We start from the raw sequence: 27,104 nt of genomic DNA on the forward strand, positions 1-27,104 counted from the left end.
ATGAAGACTGTCCGTTTTGCTTCAGCAGAACAAGTGTAAGAGGAGCAGAGCCCACTTACCCGTTTGTAGGCAGGGTACCTCCTGCCTGCTGACATGCAGATGAGCACTGGCTGCTGAGGACCTTACCACTTCTGCTGTCTCATTATCAGCTGTGTGCCAGTTGTGCCAGCAGCACTGCTGCTTGCTTTGGCATCATAGATTCCGGTGGTTTTTTGGCATTTTTGTTTATGTTTTCCTTGTTTTCTGTTTTTCCCTTTTAAATCTCCTTGGCCTTTTTCCCAGTCTGTTGGACTGCTGCAAGAGAAAATGATATGATCAGACTGGTGTCGTATGCGTATTGAATTCCTGGCATATGCATGGGGGAAAAACTGTCTCCTGGAGCCAGAAGATGAGGCAGATAAATGGCCAGTATTGGAGAGTACTGAACACTCTACTAACTAAAGAAAACTTCAACCCAGATACTGAATTGTAAACATCATGAGACCAGTGCTTAAAAACGGAATCATTTGGACTCTCATTCTGCACTTAAGTCAGGGTGAAAGAAATGCAGAAGCACACAGGGCATCAGGCTTCCATTTCCCTGCATATCTTTAGATGATGCTATAAGCAGACCACTCTATGACAGGGTAGACAATGTGTCAGCCAGCCATACTCCTCTCCCCTGGGCTGTGACAGTATTATACAGTCATAACTTATTTATGAGCAATGGGTAGGACAGTAGGCACATAATCACTAACTTGGGAAGCTAAAAATACAAACATATATTTTTTTTTATTATTTTTCAAATCCCCTTCTTTACCATCAGTACAATGATCACAGAGCTGCCATCTTAGATATATAAAGCGATGTGAGTCTTACAAAATTGAAATCAAGCAGATGAATAGTAGAGTTCTCATCTTGTCTCCAAACTCCAAATTTTGTTTTTCCCTTTATTTCCTTGTCTGTCCTTCAGACTACACCATGGTAGTCAATCATTCCTCCATCACACCAGGCTAATTTACTTTATTTCATGGCCTGTCATCACAGTTTAAAAGGTTATTTTCTCTTGATTCTGAGACTTTAGAAGAAGACAAGACTGTTCAAAGAAAGAATGAGGATAAAAAAAAAGGAGGAGATACAGAGAGAAAAGGTAATTTTTAAATTAAGAAGGTGTCAAGGGCACCTCTCATCTTTTCAGTAGGACTCGGGCTTCTCCCGCAGGCAAGGCAAGCGCTCAAGTTCAAAATTAACAAGTCTGAAGGTACTGATAGCTAATTATTATTCCCATACAAGCAAAGATATGAGAAAGAAAATGCTGCTACTATCAAGCACTTATTCAAGGTTAGTTGGTTTGAGGAAAAATTCCAAATACAAGTACTACACATGTGAATCACTGAAAAACAGAATTAAGCCCTGATGTATATATAGGCTTCTTACCACTCTGGAAGAGAGTGCTGTAACAGGGGTGCAAACATACATCTTTTCCACCTAAATTCAATTCACAATCAGCATAGGATTGATTTTACACTGTTAGACTGCCATGAAAGCTTCCCTCACAAAATCAATTCTGTGGCACTGGGTGGTTGTGCAGCAAAACATGAAAAAGTGTCGCTATTTTCTGAGCATGGGAAAGAAATCACAGCTTTCCCAGAGATATTTTACAGTGCTGCCCTATCTCCATTCCAGACTCTGTGATCTCCATATATTCCTGTGTTCAAAAGCAGAGCGGGGAAGGAGAGGGAAGACCTTCTCTCACTGCTCTCAGCCAGTCTCTAGCAGCACCAGCATTACGAGACCAGAGTAGGTGAGAGCTGTACCAACACAGGATGCCTTCAGGGCCTGGCAGGCAGTTGCTGCCTGTGAAAACCCTACACAAAAAAGACAATTAGCACTTTAAAGTACTTTTTCCATCCCTACTAAAGCCTCTGATCTTGAAAGAACATTTGGACAAGCTTTTAATGATTCTATCTTCTAATACTAGTTAACATTTCTTCAATCGGTAGCATCCTGGTAAGGAGTTGTTCACTTGTCATCAGAATTGATTTTTTTCTCAGTTTTCTACTTCTCCTCTACTTTTGTCATGGAGTTCTTTCTTCTCCTTGTTTTCTTAATTTTTGGAACTGGTCAAGGTATTAGCTTTGAATGACAGAGTGTGTCCTATAGCCCTGGCTTGTGGACTGCTCTAGGGACAGAGGCAGAGAGCTTTGAAAATGGTTTCAGACTACAAGAATGCAGCATGCTAACTAGTTTCTTGCTTGTCTCTTTGTTTACTATAGATCAATCTTTCTTTGCAATCACTTCTCACATGCTTAGCTCCCAAACTCATTGGTAAGTTAATTTAATTCATCTTTCTCTGGATAGTGCCCCAGAAAGAAAGCTGAGGTTGAACTCACAATTCACAAACCCTGTACTATAATAGCCACATGAAGCACCTGTATCTCAGAATGTTGATGGCAGCACTGAAATTTGGCTGTATCTGGAGGAATTTATGAATTTGTCATTCCTTTATCAGTTTCTATTACAGAACTCATGGGAGATTTCTATTTGATTTCTACCACAGGTTATGCTCCTCTTCGACAACAGTAAGAAATACTATCTAGTGCAAGAATGTGTAATTTTTACATTCTTCAGCCATATAAAACATCACAACACCTGAGATGTTACTCATGTCAGCTCTTTCCTTAATGACTTATATCATATCTTGAGATACGTTGTGAAAGCCTAATACCATTTTTTGAAAAAATTAATCTTATGACTTAACTTGACTCCCTGCACAGCAGTGAGCTGTGAAAGTGAGTGTTTACATGCACTGACTCCTGTTGTAATGGTTACCTAGTGTTTACCACTGTTGTAGGAATTCCAATTTAGTGGAAGACATTTCAGAAAACAGCAACATGTATCTCTAGGTCGCATTGATTCCACCTGATAACCTTGCTGTACTTACCACAATACTGGATCTATTTGTACATCAGTATCAGATCCAGCTACCATATTTAATGTGCTCCAAGTAGAGACTGAAATAGTTTCAGATCCTAGGCACAAAATATGAACCTAGCATGGGCCCTAACCATGCAGAGGACTCCTTTTAATGAAATAAAGTTCAGCTTTATTGAAAACTTCAGCTTGTCCCTATTATTCCTATTGTACAAGGGAACCTTTTGATAGGAGAGTATTTTTTCTGGCAATGACGATCTATGTTAAAATTTTATAAAAGCTGTACCATAATCATTAAGAAAGGAGCCCTTGAACTTTTCGTAACAATGCTTTACAGAATTAGCCCCTAGACCTGACAATTTTTTTGTAACTCTGAGAATTATATTTAGGGCCCTGATATATCTATGTATAGCATCTCTCCTAAGTTGCAAGTTGCACTGGAAATGGCAGAGATCGCAGCTATCACTTCTGCATTATTTAGCACCAAAAGAATGTACAAACATCAAGATGGTTTGACTGTTTGTTTTGAGTCAGAAATATAGGAAATTAAAACACTAGAAAGCATCTATCAATTTTATTTTGAGAACACATACAGAGTTTTATGCTTTAAAATTCCACTGACCCATCATTACTATGATCTATTTTCTGTAGCTACACTGATATTTTAAGTGATTGACAGAGCCTGCAAGCAGTGGGTATTTCAAATCTGGCACATCTCTCTGTGTTAAACAGTGTTGCACATCAACACTTTTTAGCATGAAAAGCTTTCTTCCTTGAAGGGAAAGAGGAGGGGATGAATGGCTTTTCATCCATCAGCTCCCAGATCTTGCAACGTACAGACAGAAAACGTCCTTAGATTTAAGGAACCTCGAAGTCCAGTACCTGGCAGAAAGTGCTTTAAAAAAAAACAAACAAAAGACAAAATAAAAAGATTAAAAAAAAGAAAAGCAGTTGTATATTATTTGGCATCAGGAATACTGCTTTTCAAGCACCTGTTATTTTCCTTACACTCTTTTCTGGTGGGTCATTCAATCATATGATTGACTACTTGTTAAAACTAGTCTAAATATCCAGTAAGAATTTTCCTTCTGGGGCCTTCTTCAGGCTCTACCTACTTACCTTTTTGATTTCTTTCTTAACTGTGAACAAACCTTTCCTAGCCTTTCTAATTGGCATACCTCAGATATTTATAGTCTCCTACAATCCAGTTTTGCCACCTCTTGGCTGAGCTTATGAACCTATTCAGTTCTGTCTTCCCCTATTGAACAATCCCTCTGGCCTTTTCATTTCTTGCTTGCTTTGCCCTAGCCCAGCAACATGCTATGCAGCCTGGAACCAAACACAGGACTCACTTCGCCCTACATTTTCTGTTGTTGAACACCCAGTAACCTTCATTTCCCTAATATAAACAGAAACTGCTGTGTATCTCCTGATATACATCCTAATGCTAGTTCTACATGTCTAACGCACCCTGGCATTATAGATAATCCTGTTTGTTTCCTAACGAGAGGCATTTCTTGCATACACACATGCATCCAATAGCAAAGACAACCGCTAATGAAAGCAGAGTTTAAAGTGTGGTCTAAGTGATAAGGATGCACAAACCCTGCTGAAATCAAAGGTATTGCACACACTAAACTGACAACAGAACTTTGCTCGTCTGCTCAAGAATTTGATTGTCCATCTCAGGAGCTACTTTTTAGCATTGTATTGCATAAGCCTACATTGTTCTGGTCAAATTGCAGAGTCAAGCAGATGCACCACTTTTCCCCAAACAGAAACTAACTTTCTTTAAATCTACACATCATACAGTTTTCAGTAGTCTGGAGAAAGTGCTTAACAAGTAGATAGTAAAGAGAAGACCTGTGCTATGGGACTAATATATTAGGGACTAATAATATATATGGGACTAATATATTTTACTTCCTCAATATGTTCTAATTTGTGGAATATTTAAGGTCAAATGTCAAGCGATAAACAAAATGACCTAATTTAAGAGTTCAATGGCTTACTCAACAAATGATTTCGAAAACAGCCTTAATAATCTCACCATAGTGAACCTCATCAAAATCCAGTTTATTGGAAATACAGTAAATTATACAATCAAACATTTAAGGGTCATTACTTCTTTCCCCCCATAATGGAGGAACTCGGGAGTGACACTGGAGAAGCTGGAGAAGTTCAGTCAGAATTAGCACATGAACAAGGAGTTCTGAACGATATGCATGTATGTATGAATGTGTGTGTACACACCCACATGTGCTAATGCACATATATATGTAAATAAATACATTATAGCTGCTTCAGAGTACTTTATTATTCTGCTTATAGAAAGCTTTTCTTTGATCACTAGTTACAAAGATCCACAACATTCATCTTTTCTATTTTGAAGTGCACATTTTTCTGGCTGGATTGTTTTGTGGTAGGAATGAAAGATTTGTCTTCTTTCCTTTCTGCAAGATTTGCAGCATGCCATGTGTATACTTCTTAATAAGCAGAGTTTATGTTGGTGTTCATCACTAATTAATTATTTTAATTGCATGGCTTCTAACAGTGGGAAATGTGTGACGTTTGCACGCCAAACCTGTATACATTTGTTATGAAAGTAATATTGGCCTATATTCATATAAAAAGTCAAGATACATGAGTAAACTTATTTAAGATTAAAGTATGCAAGCTGCTGTTATCTTGCTGTGGCATCAAATATAAATGGTATAATGCCATTTGTTGCTTCGTTCTTGTAGAGGTTACAGTTTTTATGTAGCTTAGCTACTCTGTTTTCACACTCACAGATTTTTACATGCCTTTGAAATACTATTTCTCATATAAACATCCCCAAATACCCCACAGCAGTGGTATGGCATTCTCATTCACCCTCGGTAAGGGGCTTTACTTGGTAAACTGCTATCTGTGTTAGGCCATCCAAATAGTATAAGCTGCCCTAATATGGGAAAATACGCAATTTGTTTGAACTGGCAACAGCATTTTAGCACTAGCAGAGCTCTGAGAGAACTAAGAGCTCTTTGAGCAGTTCTCTGTACTCCTTCTGCACCTATTAACCAGAAGAGGGAGCACGAAATACCGTCTATGGGTAGCCATCTGCTACACATTAGCAACATCTTGGTTTAGCTGATATTTCAACGCAGTCATTACAGCCTGATCTGGAAGATGCTATTTCTCAAAGACTTTGTGATGGACGCTGTTTGCTAGTCCAAATTCTTAACATCATTTTTTACCTTTTGTACCACACAATTTGATTAGCAGAATCTTACATGTGGGGTTCAGGGATATTGGTCTTTGGCAAGTCACGCAAAGTCCACTCAGGGCTGTAAAAGCTGTGAAAAAAACAAGCACTGTGGTTTTAAGTACAGAATAGTAATTTGATGACCCAGATCAGGGCTATTCCTAGTTAAAATCTATTAGCACCTTGGAGGCTTGGCTTTCACACAAGAAGAATAACATAATTTTCCATTCCAAAGTATTGGATTTTGCTGATTATGCAAAGTGGTCCTGCTGATGGAAATATCGGGGTGAAAGGAGTCAAAGGAGTTCCTGTCCTGCTAAAGGCTAAGCACTCACAATGAATTCTACACTCTTGCTTGACAAAAAATATGTGTTTGACCCAAGTGTTGTGCAAAATATTTGTGTTTTCCTATTGATCCTTAAAATACCAGCAAAGGACTCTTTTAGACCCTTACATAAGGTTCCCATAATGCCAGTGGCATAAATGACATCAGTTTTTAAAGCATAAAAGGCACCTCATCTAGGCTCAGAAATGTCAGTAGTAATTACAAACTTTGTTTTCAAGTATAATCAATTCTTTATTTATGGTGTGAAATGTTTTTTACCCTTTTGAACTTTTGCTATTCTAAGCCAAGCAATACTGTTGGCATGTTCCTTTAAAAATAATTGCTTCTGGACTGAGAAATTGAATGTCAAGTTCCAACTTGATGTAAATTAAATGGGTTACATTAATAGTCTGGCCTGTGGTAGAAGTGAGTGTTTCAATTCTGGGACTGACTTCAGGACATGACCTCTTGATCACATAGGTCAGCACAGATGGGAAATATTGAAGAGGTACCCTAGGTTGACGTGGGGAAGAAAGTGTCTTGTACTGATGTATCACAAACTGTCCGATCCATTACACAGAAGCAATGTCAGACTGCACAGAGAATAAAACTTAGTTGTCATAGGTCATTATGCTCTTCAAAAAAACAAGAGTTGGAAGGAAAATCACGGTGATGGAAATCCGCAGGGCTGTCATGTACACATAATCTTCTAAACCTTCCTGCATTAACGCTGCCAAGCTTATATACAGGGAGAACAGAGTAAAGAAATCAAATATTCTTAAATTTTACAGTACAAGTATGTCTCAAATTTCCCACCTGTACCTGTTATAAAGGATTATTTAACAACATACAGCATTTTAAATTTAAAAGGAGGATATCTGTACAGCTGAGCCTCACACTTATGTGATCAGGTCTTAAGAAGAATTGCATGCGTGCTTACAAGACCAGGCAATACATAGTTCTTCAAGGGGAAGGAACAGGTGAATTGAGGAGAAGTTTAAATGTGTTTTTTTCTTTGAAATGCTATCTCTTGCCTTTAAAATTTACTTTCATATCAACTTCCGAGCAACCCCAGCTCTCACAGCCTCTCAGCACAGATTTTCCAATCCCTTAATCATCTTCATGGCTCTTTGCTGGACTTGCTCCAGTACATCCACTTCTTTCTTGCACCTGGGGAGCCCAGCCCAGGACTTGGTGTGGTCTCACTGGTGCTGATTAGAGGTGAAGAGTCACCTCCCTTGACCTGTTGGCAACATGCTTCCTAATACAGCCCAGAGGGCTGTTGGCCCTCTTTGCTGCAAGGGCACACTGCTGGCTCATGTCCAACTTGTTCACCAGCATGGCAAATCTGTTTTCCAGTCAGTTATTATCCAGGATGATGTTATTTGTCCCCAGGTGCAGGGCTTTGCAAATCCCTTTGCAGAACTTCATGAGGTTCCTGAAGATTACCCATTTCTCTTGTCTGTTGAAGTCCCTCTCAATGGCAGCACAACTCTCTCTCTTCTCAATTTTGTATGTGCAGGTGTGTACATATATACAATTCTGATTTTAATCTACCATCAAAAAAAAAACCCTGATGCCTTTAATGCTTTTGTTCAGTCAGGACTCGGGAGTTTTATACTTTGCTGCTAATTAATTATCACTGTTGAGTCCCAGGTCTAAGGTCTTCTCAAGGACATAAAAAGTATATTTGGACACTGAATAATAAAAATAAGCTGGTAAAGTGATCACTAAAATAAATTTTATGTGATATACTACATAGAAGCTCTTACGTGAATTGTTCCCTGTAGTATCTAGCTCTTTAGTCAGTGATTGCTAATAGGAGGAACAAGTGATAAAGCCTAGTATTTTTATGTCTTCTCGTTTGCATTGTTTGAAATAAACTCTGAGGTACTTATAGTAAGGCACAACCTACTTCTGTTTAGGTACCCTGATTTTTTTTCAAGTGCAAGGACAATTTCAAAGAAGTTAAGCTAGCCTTTTACTGAGCACCTGGGTGCTGATCCCTTTTATAAAAAATACTTGAATTAACTTAGAAAAGGACTTCTGCTGATTGCGTAAGGAGGCGTGGATTAAGGAAAGCACACTCCTTCCCTCGCTGACAATGAACTTTACACTTTCAATAAACAGTCTCAGATAGAAGAAAAAAAGCCTAGTCTAGACAGCTAATTTGTACTGATAATTAACTGCTAGAAATAGATTTGTTGGATGTGATTCAGATTGGTCTCCTACCACTGTAATTTTTCAAGTCTGGCTGTGTTAACAACACGACGCTATTACAGAGAATCATAATGATCGATATAGTTATGGCTGTAGCCACTGTTCTATGGGTACTATTTTTTCTTAAGAAAGAAGGTTCAGAAATCTGTTATTAGTCCCGTTTGTGAGGTCAGAACATCACATTCAATCACTGCCTATAGTAACAAACAAAGAAAACTATTTAAATGCTGTACTGCAAATATGTCTGCGCAGCTACAGAAGCTAACTGTAGCATACAAAGACATATAAAAACTAGACTTAATCTAGCTAAATCACATCTACATACTATGACCCAGGAAGTCTCCTAATAAGACAGCCAGAAGTCCATGGCAATCACACACAATCCTAGCTGAAGTCCATGCTATCCCATGCCATTGGGATTGTTAGTGACCTAGTGAATGTGAAGTTAGTTTTGGTCTCACACATCCCAGCTTCATGATCTGTTAAACATATGAAACCTTGGATAAACAAAGCCATCATTTAGACGAATTTTTAGAGTGCAGAAGAACTACCATTAGAAGGAACTGCTGCTGAAGTCAAGAGAGGTATGATCTTCTGCCATTCCCAATGGTACAGATTTTGATTGAAATATCACAGTCCAAAGTCTAAGGTCTTCTGCTTCTACATCTGCTCTATAGCAAATCACAGCTATTTACACAGGGAAGAAAACATACATCAGGTAGAATAATTGCCTTATAAAAAATTGTAGCAGTGGATAATCAGGATAAAAGACTTGGTTTTCTGTATTTAAACTGTTAATCAATTATGTACAAATATATACTGCAGGAATAAAGAACTGTAATTATACATAGCATAAATATAGATCATATTCATGCTACTTATACAGCTATGCTATGCACAGCTCAAAATACACACAACATAAATATGTTATGTATATTCACACATTCATATTTCATATTTTTCTATTTTCAGGTTTCCATTCTCAGTTAAGCTCCATAGGCCTTATTAAAACTATGATTTTCTAGCCTACTGGCTTTTTCACTTTGTTTCAATATGGACTGACAATGAAGTTACGTAAATACAGTCACTTTTATATGTTGTGGAGATTCTCATTGGTTTTAACAAAACGAGAAAATCTTGCAAATGACTGAATATTTTCAAAGCACCGTTTCCAGGGCAGAAGCCATTTCACACTAGACAGCACAGTGGCTGTGATTGCCTGCCTAAGTTAAAGCAAATAGGAAGCAGCCAACAAGAGACAAGGTAGAAAATCCCTTTTAGGAGAGACTAGACACAGCATACGTTTCTCAATGGATCTGTTCGTCAACAGCAAGCACTCTTTTAAAGCCCTTAAGTGTTTGTAGGACTGAAAATTAATTTGTTTTCCAATTCCAAAGTGAATCATATGCTCCAAACAGATTTTCAAGTCAATGAAACATGACCTTGTATGATCTAATTAAACAACTCAAAGGTATTGGTTGTTTTAAGATCCCTCTGGACATACTTCAGTTCAAATGCACACACATCATCTGTATGTACAAGCTCATAAATCTACAAAAAATGCAAATCAGATCATTAATGCTTTGAATTTGACAGTCTTTCTACAGTTTTCTAAAACGTAAAACATGAAAAATTCCTGAATTATATATACTCCTTTTACAACTTAAAGAACACACAGGAAACATACTGGAAGCAGAACACCAAATATCTTTCTCTGATTTCCAAATATCTAGTCCATAATCGGGTATAAAGTAATCAAATTCTCTGAAACGCACTATTCCAATTTCTTCTCTGCATTATGTCCTGACCCTTTGAATGGACCACATAACCTTCAAAGATTCCTTTCAATCAAAATTTTTCTATGATTCTTTCTGTGAATTGACTTCTCTGCACATGATTATATTTTATTCAAAAAAATCTATGACTGTTTTTTTTTTCTAAATATTTTTCAATCTTTTGTTTTAGGCATTGCCCTGTGGTCTCCTTTCTCCATTCTCAATTTTAGCTCAGACCTCTGTGTAGACCTTATCTCTGCTCTGCAGCCTTTGTAAGCATTCCTCGCATTTCCTACATAGGTTAATGGTCATACACATACACAATCGCTTCTCTTACTACCCATAAATGCCTCTTTTTCCAACAAGAATGCTGTCTCAAATGCCGACACAAGAATCTTGGCACCATTGATTCCGGCATTTTCTTTTCCTTTATACTGAGTTACCGTTCATGTTTTTCTCTACTTTTTCATCTGTTTAATCTCCATAATCTTATCTGCTATTTTCTTTTCTTTCTTAATGGTGTTCTTCATAAATCACCTTTCTCCACTTTGACCTGTCACACCCTGTAATTGTGCTCTCCCTCCTCTCATAGACTCTTCCTTCCTCATATCAGTGCCGTGGCCATAGCTACATTCACCTCAGTGCAGCCAGAAAACCCACTCGAGAAGGATGCTGCCTGGGAAAACTGGGCTGCCACCATTTGATTTTCTTTCTTACCTCCATCAGTCAAACACAACAGCAGCTGCCTCTCTTACCTATATATAAAGCTGACTCTAGAAGTAGGGAAATGAAAGGAAAATGAGTGCCATGCAGGGACATATTTCTTCACCGAGTTTTTCTTTACTCAGATTCAGACCCTAATCCTACAATTGGAGCCACATGGCTGGCTGTGTTAATCGAAATATAGGATGAAGGTGTAGGCTACAAGCAACAGTTTTGCCATGCTGCCCTTCTAGGACATGGCCCCTTGCCATTCACAGGCTATATGTGTCTGACCTCTGGCTGTGCCGCTCACACAACTTTGCCTAAGGATCACTCATGGTCTGCAGAGCAGGCTCATGAAAAAGGCTGGCTGATCTACCCGGAAGCTGAAGCCAATGCTAAACTCGATCGGCTGTTTCCAATATTTATAAAATAAAACAAACACACCAGATCTCACTAAACAACTAATCACCTACAGCATGTACATGATTTTCTTTCTTTTTTTTCCTTTTTTTTTTTCAAATGAAAACTGTTTTAGGTGTGACAAAACATGTGAAACAAGTGGAAAAACATTTCCAAATACTTTTGCTCTCAGAAAACGTTTAATGATTGAAGAGATTAAGGGATTGGGGGGGTTTACTACTTTAAAAAAAATCAATTTTTACTGAAAATTCAAACTAGTCTATGAAGCTTCAGGCCAGCAACATTTAAAAAGATTGAGTTACAGCATGCCATTCTGAATGTAGCACGTTATGAATTCCATATCCCTCAGATAGAGTGACATATTTAATGATTAAGCCAAGTCACTCAACTCTATTTCTATTTTAATTTTCTTTCCTAGCCAGTATTAACTTTATATGTACATTTCAAATGGCAAAAGGAAAAAGAGTAAAATAGTGAATTTGTCTGCAATAAAGGAATAACTAGCAAGGTCTTACGACTTTACAAAATTAGAGTTCTGTGTGAAAGGTATCATGTGCAAATCAGCCCAATGTTAGCAAACGCTTATTATCCTACTATTTTAAAGTATCCAATTTTCCATGTGCTCAAGCTCTGCTTTGTACTCTGTCCTTCATTTTACATGAGCTTTTCCTGCTAAGATAGGAACAAAAATTGCCGTACTAGATCAGATCACTGGTCACATTGAGTTCAATATCCAATATAAGGTAGTTCTTTACTGAGGAAAAATAGGAGGAAAAAAATCCATTTAAATACCCCCCCCTTGCTCTACACTGATGTACCTAAGAGTAAAATCTCCTTCCCGACCTCCATGACAACTGATTTATGCCCAGAAGCATGAGTTTTAATTACGATGACATAGAGATGGCCAATTTATTTCCTTGCGCTTACTCACTCATGAACGTGCATTTCCTCCTTCCAGCAAAGAGTAATTATCTCTTTGCAATTATCAGCACAGATGTGGTAAAGTTAGAACTTTCGTGATTGTCTGCTAAGACCTGGAGCCCTGAAGAATATATGCTCTGATAGATCCTTCTGCTGGCCTCAGGATTAATGAGTCACTTGAAAAAAGTTGTTTCTGCCTGAAGTAGGATTTTGTAACAGACATTTCCAAAATTGTAAAATATACATGGAAGAAGCATTATTGCAAACTCTTTGTCTTCGTTTTCATAAATCATATTCTAAAGGGTATGCTACAATTTGAGTTTTTCCAGGGTTTACTCCTACTTGCATTTTATACCTATCTGTGTGTAGATAAATATATGTGCATGCATAGTTTGACACCTTTAAAGCTAGTTGCTGGGAATTATTTTATTTGAGGAAGTCACAGAAACATGGAAAAAATAGAATTGGAAGGGACAGACATGCAGGTATCATTTGAGCTATCTGTGTGTCTAAGATAGGATCAGCTGACTTGCGTCACTGCACTTTTGTCTCTGATCTATTTTTAAGGATCCAAAATAGACCTTATGGCTCCCCATGGATATCGTATGCCAATTGTCATTAGAAATATTTTCCTAAAGCATGACTTGGATCTTCCTTGGTGCATGTCAAACCCACAACTTCTTCACTTGTTTACTATAGTCTTAGGGAACAGTGTGGTCTCTTTTTTGTACTGAAAGACTACTACTGTGTCCCATGTCCTCTGCTTGTCTTTCAACTGAACAGCCCTGTTTTTTTAGTCTCTCCTCATAAGCCATATTTTCTACACCTGTAGTTATTCTCATTGCTCTCCTCTGAATTCTTCCCAATTGATCCAAATCTTTCTTGCAGTGCAGAATTAAAAGTGGACTCAGTATTCCTGCTATGGCGTGATCAAGACTTTTTAAAAAACTGAAACTATTGTTCTACCTGATTGCTGGTTACTCTGGCCTGAGACTACAGAAACTGGATAAGTCCTTCCAGAATTGAATCCAATATATTTTAGGCCATTTCTGCAATTTCTTATGTTCACCTATAAAGGTAATTTTGTCTTTAACACACTCAAAAGTTTCACTTAACCCTGCTTTATCAGACAACTTAATAAGCAAACTTTCTATACCATCACATACGTCTTACGAAAACATCAACCAGAGCAAACCCAGGACAATCCCAAACCATACTCAATAGAGCCTCCTAGTTTGAATTAATTTCTGGGTAGGGTTACACAAATTTTATACCCGCTTTATGGTGGTTTCGCATAGATTTTTCTCCTTGATTTGTATATGAAAATGTTATTAAAGACAATAGCAAACCCTTACTGTAATTAGAGTAACTACTACCTTCTGTAAACCACTTGTTCTTGACAGATTTGTTCTAAACACCCACCAGCAGTTCTGACATGGCTTCAGGCAGCTTGCTAAATATCCTGGTATGAAGTTCCTCTGTCTTGGAGTGTCATCAACTCTGTGTTTTCACTGAGCTGTAATAGCGTATGCCTATCCCAACTTGTTGACAGTGTGTATGTTCATAATCTTCCCTCAGAACACTCATCAGGGTCATATTGCAAGAGGACTGACAATTACCAAGCATCTCCAACTTTTTCTTGTTATTTTCAGAGTAAAAATGCATATTAAACTTCAAGCAGTATCACGAGACATTTGATAAGCACTACTAATAAAGTACATACATACTAATTTATCAACATGGACGTTATTTTGTTTAAAGCTTCCTTACTTACCTTTCAAGGAGTCTGGATGACATTCTTATCCCATGGTAATCAAATTTATTATAGGAAAAATCACTCAATGCCTGTATCAGAGGCTGGAAGGAGAAGCAGTTTTCTGATCATCACCATAAAAGCAATTGTGAACTGTAGATGAAATTGATCAAAAATTGTAGCCTGCATACGAGTCTTTTGGTGAAGCTAGAAACAAATTTGATGCAAGATGTGGAATTTCTTCATTAATGAATAAATGAGTTGAGGGAGAAGGAGGAATTGAAAAATACGTTTGCCAAAAATCAACATTTTTGGGGGGACAGGCTGAGAGACTTCTGGATCCATTGCTGAAGTTGTAAAATGGGAAACTGCCAAAAGAAAGATCTGAATCCACAGTTTTTCATATGCTGGTTGGATGGTATAAATACCTACCTGGGGAAAGACTTTCTTGCTTTATAATTTTTCACTAATTACATAAAGAGATATTACTTTAGCAATATTTTCAGCAATGCATCATGTAAATAAAGTACAATTGAAAAAAAATACCTCTACTGCTGAAATTATCACAGAAATAAGTAGTTCAATCTCCTGAACTCTGTTTTCCTCTCATTAAATTAAGTCCAAGTCAGAATGTCTTGTTCAAGAGCTGAAGAAAGAAAACGTTTCAGTAAATTACTTTTTTCCTGTCTTTAGCACACTCAAAAATCTGCAGAAATTAATTTCCATTAAGTAGTACAATGAGAGCCAATAGAACAAAAATACTCTATGAAATATTAAATAAGATACAATTTTAGGTCCTTCCTATCTGCTTATCGAGACATAGAGTTTCTCTGAATAACAGTCACTGTAAAAGAGTTGATCTGGGTTAACAAACCTCTTGAAATAAAATATGGTCTTAAAAAGGAACACCTTGCAGAACAACAAAAAGTGACAAATCAATTTTGAACAGATCCTAAAAATATGCCCTTCTGTGAAACACAATCAAATTTTCATGTGAGCATACTTGGACAGAACATGCTGAAAAAGAATTTAAGTAGGATACATATCTATTGCGTAAGCAGTTTAATGAGTCTTACTTTAAGCCTTGTTGATCTGGCTTGGGCAAAATACACCATCAGACTACATCAGCAGGTACAGAAGTGGAGCAAGCTAATCCTGGAAAGGAAGCCTTTATACTAAGAACTGGTTTGAACTTTACAGAAACTTACTTTGTGGACTGCTTAAGTGCTAAACAGCCTTTTTCCTTTTCTTTGGAAAAAGATGGTTGCAACTAGGATACAGGTTTACATCATTTTAATGACAATGTTTACAGGTAAATATTTTCTTTTTGTGAAATTATATGTGCACTTAGATTGTACCAAACATATAGTATCTATCCAGACTGTTTGTACTTGCTTGATATTTATATAGCGTCAAGGGACTGGAAAGGCAGAAAGCTGTAAACAGATTTCAAACCAAAAGTGTGTATCAAAGTGTAACTTGGATAATACTTTTATAATTATTTAATCAAAATGAAAATTAGTGCTGTTCAGCAGAATTATGCTTGAATAATTGCTTTTGTCATCCTGCTTCTGCAGAAAACCTTTGCTGCTATATTTGAAACAGATAGTTTAATGAAGAGGTTAACAGAAAATAGCTGCTCCGTGGTAATAATGTGTAAGTGAAAAAAGGAGACAGGAGTGGTATTGTCAAACTGAGTCAAAGGAGCTGTTTCGTCTCTATTTTGAATAAAATTCCACAGGAGGAGAAAGTAATCATTATCTATAAAAATATGATAAAAATTTCACATTATCTGAAATTTTAAGTGGCTGTGTAATATATTTAGAAAAGAAAATGCTGAATGATTTGTTTTACTTTTCACTTTAAAAACGTAAATATGTTTAGCTGATCTAATGCATGTAACCACTGAAAAGAAAACAAGAGTTCCCCTCGTACTTGCACTTGCTTTTGGTATGTCTGACATCTTTTCAGAATACTTTTTTTACATGCTAACTTCTCCTCCAACCTAAGCTATTTGAACTGCTTATACAGTTCTATAAATATTGTCTAATCCTTTTATCTAGAGTGCTTTTATCTTGAGTGACAGTGGTCTTTGCTTGCTTAGCAATTGGCAGATAACAAGGAATATCAACACAGCTTGTAGAAACAGCTGATTTATTTATTCTTTAAATGAAAAAATGGCCTATTACTTGTCTTTTGATGTGACCTATATTTATTTTTGTGCTAATCTTATTACAAAACAGCAGGCATATATATGCAATTGTATACGTATAACATCCTTTGAGGTCCCTTCCAATCTCTAACATTCTATGATTCTGTGATATATACAACCCCACAAAATAATTATTTTGCAACATATTATTGACATGATTACTTAAAAAATAAGCATTTGTATTCAGACACTGAAATGCTTAGAAATTGCATATATTTAAGTGACTCTGTGATAGTCACTTTGCATTTAGTAACTGATGTTATTAATTTTCTATAGGCAAGGAATATACTAACAATAATATGTATCTGTCATCATAAAACTAATTTTTTTTTTGTTAGATATTGATGCTTTTGTTATCAAATGTGTTCTCTAAATTTAAAGGTAGAAACATATGTGATTACCAAACAAGTTTAGTATTCTCACAAAAACATTTCATTAAGTTAACATCTAATTTGATGAAGTAGAGGACAACACAGACAATAAACTTTACCGTAAAGTTGGGTTCAGTTTTTGCAGCTGTTTGATCCTTTCCAGGGACAAGTCACTATTGCAAGGAGCGATTCAGTCCACAAAGCTACAAGGCAAAGGTGATGCCTTGCAGGTGCCACGGGATAATAAACTAATACACACAGAGTCATCACACATTACTGAAAATGCAGCAAGTATCTAGCCATTTGCTTAGCTGATTTTTTTTTCTATGAAAGGTTTAATAGGGGCTCCCAGTCTGTAAATCCGTAAGTATGCTCTGACCACTCTGCAGCTGTATGGCAAGGCTGAGTACATCCCTGGTCCTACTGCTTCTAGGCTGCACTAATTTTTATCTTCGTCACAAAACCCAACGAGACTGATGTTTCTACAGCCATCATAATAAGACTGAGTTGCACACAAGACCTGTGGACACGTTGTTCTTGATGTTGAAGCAGGGAAGGGCGCAGTATCGGGCGGGAGATGCACTAAAACACTGACCGAAACAGGAAACTGCTCACGGTAACTTCACTTTTCATAAACTAGAATAGCAAAAGCAGGAGAAGTTGCTAACACAGAAATTGCCAAAAACTGGGCAAAGCAGACATCGTTCTGGCCCCCAGTCAGTAATGGTTTGGGAAGTGCGCTTCACTTTGAGAAAGTCAGTCCCAATGGGTCATATTTCTGCCAGATGCCACTACACATTAAGGTATACATAGACATCTCATGCTGGAATAAATACAAGCCTGGCTGGAAAACAGAGAGAGACTGCTGCTGTAGAACCCCACTGCCAGACCAGGGAGATAGCACGAGCTGCGTTTGATAATCTGAAGCTTCAAGTGGAAACTATATACTACAATTGAAGACTGATGAGTGAGCAGGATCATTGCTAAGAGGGCCTTTTATATACATGCTATGACCACTTCACTTTGTCTAATCTTTAAAACAAGTCTCAGCCAATTCTCAGTTCCTTTCTGGCTCTCCTATAACTTAACTGCTCTCTGAGATGGGTCTTGTTACAATTGTGATTGAATAAAGTGGACAGGCAAGGAATTAGCCGGAGTAACTACATTTATCTACTGCTATTTGAAGCAATTCATTGTGGCTGAACGCTGCTCTGTAATTTTCCATGAAAAATGGCTGCATTTTGCCATAAAAGTAAAGCTTGTTGCGAATTTGTATGTAAAGCTAGGTGTGGTGCCTGGTACCTAGCTGCAACTCTGTGAGTCTCAGCACACCTGATTAGCTAATTTACAGGCACCAGTTTTACTGCGGGGACAGGCATGATTATGTCTATTTGTGCTGATGATACTAGTTTGAAAACTAACTGCGAAGTATTTCTTATTTTTCTCTAGAATAGCTGCGAAGGAAAGTGGAAATATTAGGAGTTGCACTTAGCATGAGTTTTCAAAAAAGCATTTGTATATTTTGACTGCTTCCAAGGGAGATAAGAAACAGATTTTCCCTGATTCATTGCATACATATTGGTCACTTGATTGCTCAAGGGAGAAGTTACTATAATTACCACTTTATAGATGAACAACAGTGCAGAGGGATAAACAGATTAGTTTTACAAGAGGAACACATTTGTTTTTCTTTGTGAAGTCTGATGCAGTAGACATACTTAGGTCACATCTATCAAATTACAGTGAAGTTGAGATGAGGAGCTCTCCTTTTACCCAATATAACAGAAGCCAAGCATTGTATCGAAGGAAATACAAGCACTGCAGAAGTGCTCTCATCACCAAGCTCTGAGATGTTTGAGAAAATATTCCTTTCATCTTTTCTTGCTTTATATTTTTGTATATAGGAGAGTTAAAGAAAGTTCCACTGTAGATACATGGTAGTAGGACTATACTGCTGGGACATGCAGGTTTAAACCCCTTCAACATCTTCTCTCAGATCCTCACATCCCAAGTGAAGTCTCCTCACTTTATGAGACCCTGACTGATGGATCAGAAGTCATTGCTCCCTTGTTTTGGAAGAATAAAGATCCATTGTTCATTTGTGAATAACTGCAGTACACACCTGTTCCTGAAATGTGACAACAGCCCACTCATTGTGGAGGGGGTGCATCTCACTGCATCTTGCCCGGACCTCCAACAGGATGTAGGTTTAAGCTCTTCTATGGATTTCTTATTGTCAAACTGTGCAGCCCCTTGCTCACTCTGTGAATTTCATTCTTCAGATGGGCAGCTCGCTATACGTACATTTTGCAGGGATGTTCACTTGTCAGTCTGTCCCACTATATTGCGTAGTACTTTTAAGTCCTGTGACACTCACTTGAAGATTGTTGCTCCAAGATGTTTCATATAGGACCAGGAATATTAGACTGTAATGCTTCTACCTTTTGAATGAATGTGGAAGAGAAGGAAAGATGGGCAGACAATAGTCCAGCTCATAAACATACAGTATTATGAATATGAATTAAGCAAGAATTCTTGGCTTTTTATATGTGATAAATAATTAAATTCCTCTCAAAGCATTCTAGATTTCTACCGCAGAACAGGTGGGAAACTTGATTGCATCTTTTGGAGGTGATGTTTATCTCAATTTCATCACATTATCCATATCAAAACTGTCAATTTGTTTGGTTCTTCTCTCCAAAATCACTAAGGTGTTTACGTAAGACTTTGCACAAAAAAGTTATGGCATGTGAATGGTATTTTTATGTTTAACATATTTTAAACTTGTGAGTCAATAATTTCTTTATCAAGACATTCTCCTCTAATTACAGATAATTTAATAAAACAGATGTTATTAAAAATGTAATTTTGGGCTCCAGTTATTCAGTCCAGACTGCCTAATTCATTGTTTATTCTTCAGGTACTCACTGTGATGAAGACATCAATGAATGTTACATGAACCCTTGCCAAAATGGTGGAATCTGCGAGAATTTTCCTGGGAATTACACTTGCCATTGCCCACCTGCAGACAAAGAAGGGATTTATTATGGTGGCTGGAACTGTACAGAAGTCCTTCGTGGCTGTACTGAGCAGCTATGCCAAAACAATGGAACATGTATCCCACATTTAAAAAACGGCCAACACGGATTCAGCTGCATGTGTTCACCTGGGTATACTGGAATACACTGTGAAACTGTAACCACGTTTTCTTTTCAAGGAAACAGTTTCCTTTTGTTGAAGAATCCCATCAACCCGACAAAGGAATTCTTCTATAACATAAACCTGAGGTTTCAAACAGTGCAACGTACAGCTTTTCTGTTTTACAGAGGGGAGAAAAAGACATTTGCAAAGCTGGAGTTACTGAATGGCTACTTACACTTATCTGTGCAAGTCAATAACCAGCCGCAGGCTGTGTTGCGTATATCACATAATGTCAGTGACGGAGAATGGCATTCAGTGGAGGTAACCTTGGCAAGAGCTGTTACTCTTAATTTGCTTGACAGCTCTTGTGTAGAATTGTGTCTCAATGAAACATCTGCTATGATAGATAACGATGACGTGATGCTTGCATTTCAGAGCACGTTTTTGGGCAGCTTACCAGTGGGGAACATTAGCGGCAACTCTCTACTTAACATCTATAACATACATTCTGCACCTTCATTTGTAGGCTGTCTTCAGGACATTGAAATAGACTTGAATGTTATTACTCCAGAGAACATATCACCTGAATCATCTTTAAATGTCAGGACAGGATGTAGTAAAAAGGACTGGTGTGACACCCACCCTTGTCAGAACAGGGGACGCTGCACCAACCTGTGGCTGAGCTACCACTGTGATTGCTACCGGCCGTATGCAGGGCCAAGCTGCTCAACAGGTAAGGGAATGATGTTGGCATCCGCATTTGAAGTGGTTGCTGCAAACGTGATCATAAGCAATTCTGTTTACCTGGTGATGAAACAGCATGACCCTGAGGATCTCTGGAGCTTAATGTCAACTGGTAGGAAAGCACAAGAGGTTAGTAGTAGGATGTCTGTGTTATTTTCTAGTTACTTTCCCAGGAAGGCTGCTTTTCAACCTGACAAAAAGAGTCAGGCTAAACTGGGGGATTCCACTCATCCAGTTTTAAAATCTTCTTAGTGCTCTTAGCATGCCACAAACTCTGGAAAACCATAGTTCACTGGAGGTTATGCACCCTGAGTAAAATTTACAAAGCAACCAAGTCACTTGAAGTTTAAGTCATACTTTCAAAGCATTCTTTGAAAATTTTATCCTCAAGCTCTCTAGGCTTTTATAAAGAACCTCATTTAAGGCAATGAAAGGCAAGCAAAAGTACTACAAGTTAAAAAAAGACAGATTCCAATTTTAAAAAATGAATGAGATTATACTATTAACTTAATCTGATTAGCCCAAGGAGAAGGCAGGGCTGCAGAGGCTGGAAACAGGGCCCATTCATCTCTCAGCTAGTCCCGGGGCAGCTCTGGACAATTGCAAATGAAGGAGGTTGTTGCCAGAGAGCTATGTGGTGACCAGAGAAAAATGTCTCCATGTCTCAGCAAACAAAAGAGCATATCTCAGCACACAGTGTCTTTGGCAGCAATGAGCAGGAATACAAAAGCTACAGATGCCCCTCGTACTTTCCCTGCTACAAACAATCTTTCCAAGTGCGGGCTGAGGCAACGTAGAAGGACAACAGCAGGACTCTGCCCAGCTCCCTGCTATGCTGCATCTGGTCTGTGAAACCCTCTGGAGTTGTAAAGACAGCACCCCTCAGGAACATTTTGGGGTGGACTCTGCAATCCTTCCTCAGCAAAAGTTTTAGGGATTTCAAACAACCAGTTTTGTTTAAGAAAACTGTACAGAACTGAGTCTTCCACACAGTGTCCTTGCCCCCGCTTCCCTCTCTGCCCACTTACTAACCATCCACACATGGTCAATCACAGCAATGTTAAGGGAGGAAGAAATGCATACATACATACCGTATACATACATACATATATTTGTGCATATATATTTTTCAAACGGACTGGAAAAAATGAAGTGTAACAGCAGAGCCATGGTGAGATTGGAATGGACAGATCCTAAACTGGTGTGAACTGGCGCGGCCGCACTGCCGCCAGTGAAGCTACATTGATTTATATCAGCTGAACGCCTGGCCCCAGGGGTTTATTGAATGCACTGCTGCAGAAAGCTGTAGCTTGAAATACATTTCAGAATGTTTAAATACAATTTCATTTTGTATGCTATACTTAATAGTTATCAATACTTTTCAATAGTTTTTGGTTTTATTGCAAAATGACAAAGTCTGAGAGGTAATTGTAACCGACTGCTTTGAAGTCTAGCTGTAATTTATCCAAAGATTTGGAAAGCAACTTTGGAGTGTAGGACAACATCTGGTAAATATGTTTGCCTCCTTATATGAAGCAAAATTAAAACCAGTCAGGGCCAGGAGAGGCTTATACTGGCATTAGAACTGTTGAGAATGATTAGAAAGCGTGCTTTTTTTGTTTCTTTTTTTCCTTCTGACCACAGTATTCTTGCAAATTATGGCACCATGCCATTTTGATACATAGGTTCTAGACATATGCCATATTTAAAAGACTGTGGCAGGTTTCTTAAAAGGCAGAGTGGGGGAGACTTGTGGTAAAGGATAACATAAGAAATGCTAGTGTCTTTTTGAAGAAAAGTTGCTGCCAAGTATTTAATTGACAAGAGGCAATATTTTCTCTACATATACAAAATAACAAACAGATGTTGACTCATTTTGATCAACATCCAGATGTTGTGACCCAAGAGGTTAATATTGACCAAGGTGATGCTAGCCATCTCATCAAACAGAAGATCAGACTGATGAGAGAGAGATATGTGTATTTATAAATAGAGAGCAACGTAACAAAGTAATTGTAAACATGAAATACCTGTTTGAAGATTAATGCTTCCTTCTAATCCTGCAAATGCGTAATCCTCATTCCAGCAGAAATTTTCTTTTTACCCTCATGCAAAAATATCTGTCTCTAGTACCACCTTACAGAGAAGATATAACTTAAAGAGATTTAACGCCTCCAAACACTCATTTCAACAAATATTTATTTCTACATACCAGAGGTTTAACAAGCAGATGTAGATTTATAGGTAATCTTATTCACAGAATTAAAATATTTCAGATGTAATTTATTTACGCAATTTTCTGTTTAGGAACAAGTAAGGGATTTATTCCTGTTGCTAAATAATATTACTGTGCCACATAGTAGTGCAGTGTGGTTATTAAAGGTCTGTTGGGGCTTCACAGTCAGTCCCCTATTTTCATTGGGTTTTTTACTGTAGTCATAAAAAAAAAGTAGTGCTGCAGGCAGAAACTTGGCCTATGAGGTCTCTAGGAGTTTTACTTCAAAAAAGAGGACTGACTCTTTAGCTATGTGAGCATTTAAAAAAAAAGCTTGGTTTAGTTTTTCTATGAGTTTGATATATTAAAAGTAGCTCTTGAAAGTGTTTAGGCAGGAAGTCTATAATATTGAGGACAAGATCACGAAACTTAAAATGTAAAAATAGGAACACTTTGTTGTGCTTTAACAAGATGATTCGTCAGAATAAAATACGGTTTGGGCTACATATTTTGTATCCTTACAAGTCTGAAAATCATTACTGAAAATAAAGAGTAAGAGAGAGAGACAGATGGTTTTGGTTTAATCGTTTTAATTGATAAGCACAAAAGAAAAAGAAAAAGGCTTACTCAATCCTGGATCATTTTTCCCTCACAACACCATAGCGTTATGGGCACTCGCAGGACTGAGCAGCATTCATAACTGGATACAAGTTGAGCACGTGTTGAGCTCCAGCAACAGAAAGTCTGTCAGAAAACTGGAGAGCCCATGTAACACCAAATAGGTGCCCTATTTGGAGTTTTTACACAAGAGGGGTTTGCTGAGCAGCTTTTGGCTATTTCTACGGTTGGAATCAGTGCAAAAAACATCACAAAGTTCCAGAATTACGTTAACATCCATGGTCATCAGCGGATCAAAATGATCTTTCAGAGGACCAATCCAGGAAACTATAGAAACCTGTCCTTGTTTAACCATTTGAAAACATAGCATTACATAGAGCATGATAAAGGGGAAAATGCGCCCAATAACACAACATCTGGTCCTGTACAGGGACTTAATGCTACAGCCATGGAAGCCAACAGGAATTTTGAAATAGAACCTATTTACAGCTGGATCAAGTCTTTATTCATCCATAAATACCAGCACATCTTACTACCATACATAAATATTACCAGAAGTAGCTATTTGATCATCACATTGGTTCCCTTGTATATAGCCCTAACCATTTCTCCCTTCTTCTCTTTTTTTTTTTTTTTTTTTTAAATCTTTTCCCATATCTCTAACCCCAAGAGTACATTCCAGGCCGGTTTGGATCTGAGGACTCCTCAGGCTATGCTGCTTTTTCTGTTGATGCCACTCAGAATGAAAATTTGAACATATCGATGTTTGTCCGAACACGCAAATCTTCTGGATTTTTACTGGCTTTGAGAAACAGTACTTACCTCTATGTAAGAGTCTACTTGGAAGGTGGAAAACTCACAATGTTAGCTCTAAATTCCATGAAGTTATTAGGGAAACACTCCATGAACGATGGAAACTTTTACTTAATAACATTAAAAATAGAACCAAATAAGATGGAATTGTTCCAGTCCTCTCAATATCTAGGCTTTATTTCTACTCCAGTACTAACCATCCAAACTAAGGATATTCTTTACATTGGAGGCCTACCAGATAACAAAGAAACTGATAGAAATGGCAGGTATTTCAAAGGCTGCATCCAAGATGTAAGAGTGAATAACCAGCCACTGGAATTCTTCCCCATCACCAGTCCACTGAATACTCTTATCAACCGAACTCTGATCAATGTCACCAAAGGCTGCACGAGTGACAACCTCTGCAAGGTAAGAATGACACTTTTCAGAGCATTTTCACATGTTTATAATGGAGAATTTATTTTAATTTTTCATACGTTCCCGTACATTATTTGATGATAATGGCATCTTAGGAAAATATGTAAAAATACGAGAAAGAGCAGATTTCGTTGCAGTATGCTACGTATGATAAATATCAGCAGCAAAATGTATTTGCATAGGGGAGAATTAAAATATTTTAAGGTTGAAATACTGTTTTTCACTAATTATTGAATGTGCTGTGCTGTCATAGTACAGGTCTTTATCACTTTCCATCTGAAATAAACAGAATTCTCCTTTTTGCCAAACAGTCCCCCATCCGTAGAGTTGGGAGTCCATCAGCTTTTAGTCATACTTAGGTTGTCACTTCTCTTTCCCTATAGTCCAACCCTTGCCACAACGGTGGTGTGTGCTATTCAATCTGGGATGACTTCACTTGCACCTGCCCCCCTAACACAGCAGGGAAGGCATGTGAGGAAGTTAAGTGGTGTGAGCTTGGGCCCTGTCCTCATGAAGCACAATGCCAGCTGGTGCACCAAGGATTTGAATGTAGGTACATTTCAGTTATTCTTATCATCTCTGGAGAGCAGAAATAGTAGAAATTTTCATCAGCATTTCCTTAAAACTCAATATTCACTGCCTTTAAAGTTCATTCAAATGTTATTTCTGTAAGAAAAATTTTTTTCTGTAAAATAATAATTATGTCAATTGTAAGTAACATTAACAGGAAGAGTCGGCCATACTAAACGCAGAAATTTTCCACCAGACCCCCTGACACAGACACCAATGTTTACAAGACCTTTGCTTTTGACTTATTCGGCATGACTTGTTGAGGTTGTACAATAGATCAGTACATCACCAGAGTGTGAGTGTACTCCTCATACTTCCACTGGAAAGAGATAAGAGGATATCCAGTATTGGATTAACCTTAGGATGTTCTCCATCCTCCTGAAAAGACAAGCTACATGACATACATTGCATCATTTGATTTTCTTAAATGTTAAATATCTTTAAAGAAAGTCACCTTAATACCAGCAGTCCAGTTATTCAACCAGTATCTTCATAAGAAGCACCTGCATGCTAAACAGTCTATTTAAAAATTGCTGACCGTTAGCTGTCTTCAGAACATTAGCCACCGTATATACTTCTTTCCTTCTCCACTTTCCTTCTCCTTCCTACCTTGGAGTGGAATGTAAAAAGCAAGTAAGGATTTTGAAGCTACATTTTTTCCTTTTGCTATCAAAGAAAGCCCTAATGATGCTGTGAAGGAAGATAAATGCACACACAGTCTGATGGAAGCTGTTAGAATGGCTGACTCTTAGGAAGGAGAAGGTTGGTCAACACAAGATTTCTATCATAGACAATTTGCTGACAGAACAATATGATGCTATTTTTGTTGAAACTGATAGAATCAGCATTACAGCACTTGTTAAAATTTATAACGGAAATTAAAATAATTGCACCTTCTCTAACAGATGTCTTTAGTGATAACATCAAAATACATTCTCTCCAACTTTGCTGTTGCATATTACAGTAGAATACAAACATACACAGAGAGAGAAGTGAAAGGTATCTGAACTGTTTCCTTTTGCTAAACTCAAGGTCATTTACACTGTTAGATCACCTTTAGATTTCTGTGCTGTCTTATGTAGCAATAGTAGGGAGTTTCCCTTATAGATATTCAAAAATTCCTGCACTGCAGAGCTGTATTTTTAACTAGTTGTTTTCTTAGCTACTGCATAGACTTCTTGTTTTTCAACACAGAGTAATGAATAAAAGGAATTTTACTGGGCAGTGAGTTCTCTGACAGCCTGGTGTCTTATGCTCTGGATACCATTTTAAGCTAAGGCAGAAAAAGATCTGTTTTCCAGGGGCTGTGACTACAGTTCCACCTAGATGGCTATGAGTAGCAAGCCCTTTAGGAACACATGCACTCTGAAAAAAAAAAAAAAGAGAAAGAGCTAATACAGGAAGCTGATGTGGGGAACATCAAGTAACAGCAAAATCATATGCCCAGTGTCACAACTGAGAGTAAAAGCACGTCCAGACGGCTTGCTGTTCTCAGGGCTTAATAAGAGTTCTACAGGAGTATTACAGCTTTATGAGCTTAAAAACCTTCAGCTTTGTGAGCCATTTAAAAAAACAGACATAATTTTGAAAAGCTCTGGCTTTCATTTTTAATATGGTTTCCTCTAAGAAAACTTTTACTGTGCGAAAGACACCACATTTGATACTCCAGGAAAGCTGGTTACACCTCTGCTGCCTGAGCACCAGGATATACAGTCAATAATTTCCTA

The 27,104-nt window shown here is 37.7% G+C and overlaps 1 protein-coding gene across 1 annotated transcript in view; it reads left to right on the plus strand.

The window, feature by feature from the left end:
* The window catches only part of CRB1 (crumbs cell polarity complex component 1), a 104,018-nt gene that overhangs the window by 48,254 nt on the left and 28,660 nt on the right, over window positions 1-27,104 (plus strand). Inside the window, exons 6-8 of the mRNA XM_086617603.1 lie at window positions 19,780-20,733; window positions 24,248-24,798; window positions 25,191-25,356. Coding sequence (XP_086473729.1) covers window positions 19,780-20,733; window positions 24,248-24,798; window positions 25,191-25,356 — 1,671 coding nt within the window. The remainder of the gene's footprint in view (window positions 1-19,779; window positions 20,734-24,247; window positions 24,799-25,190; window positions 25,357-27,104) is intronic.

Source organism: Tauraco erythrolophus, chromosome 10 (genome assembly GCF_009769465.1).
Source record: "Tauraco erythrolophus isolate bTauEry1 chromosome 10, bTauEry1.pri, whole genome shotgun sequence".
Classification (NCBI taxonomy): Eukaryota; Metazoa; Chordata; class Aves; order Musophagiformes; family Musophagidae; genus Tauraco; species Tauraco erythrolophus.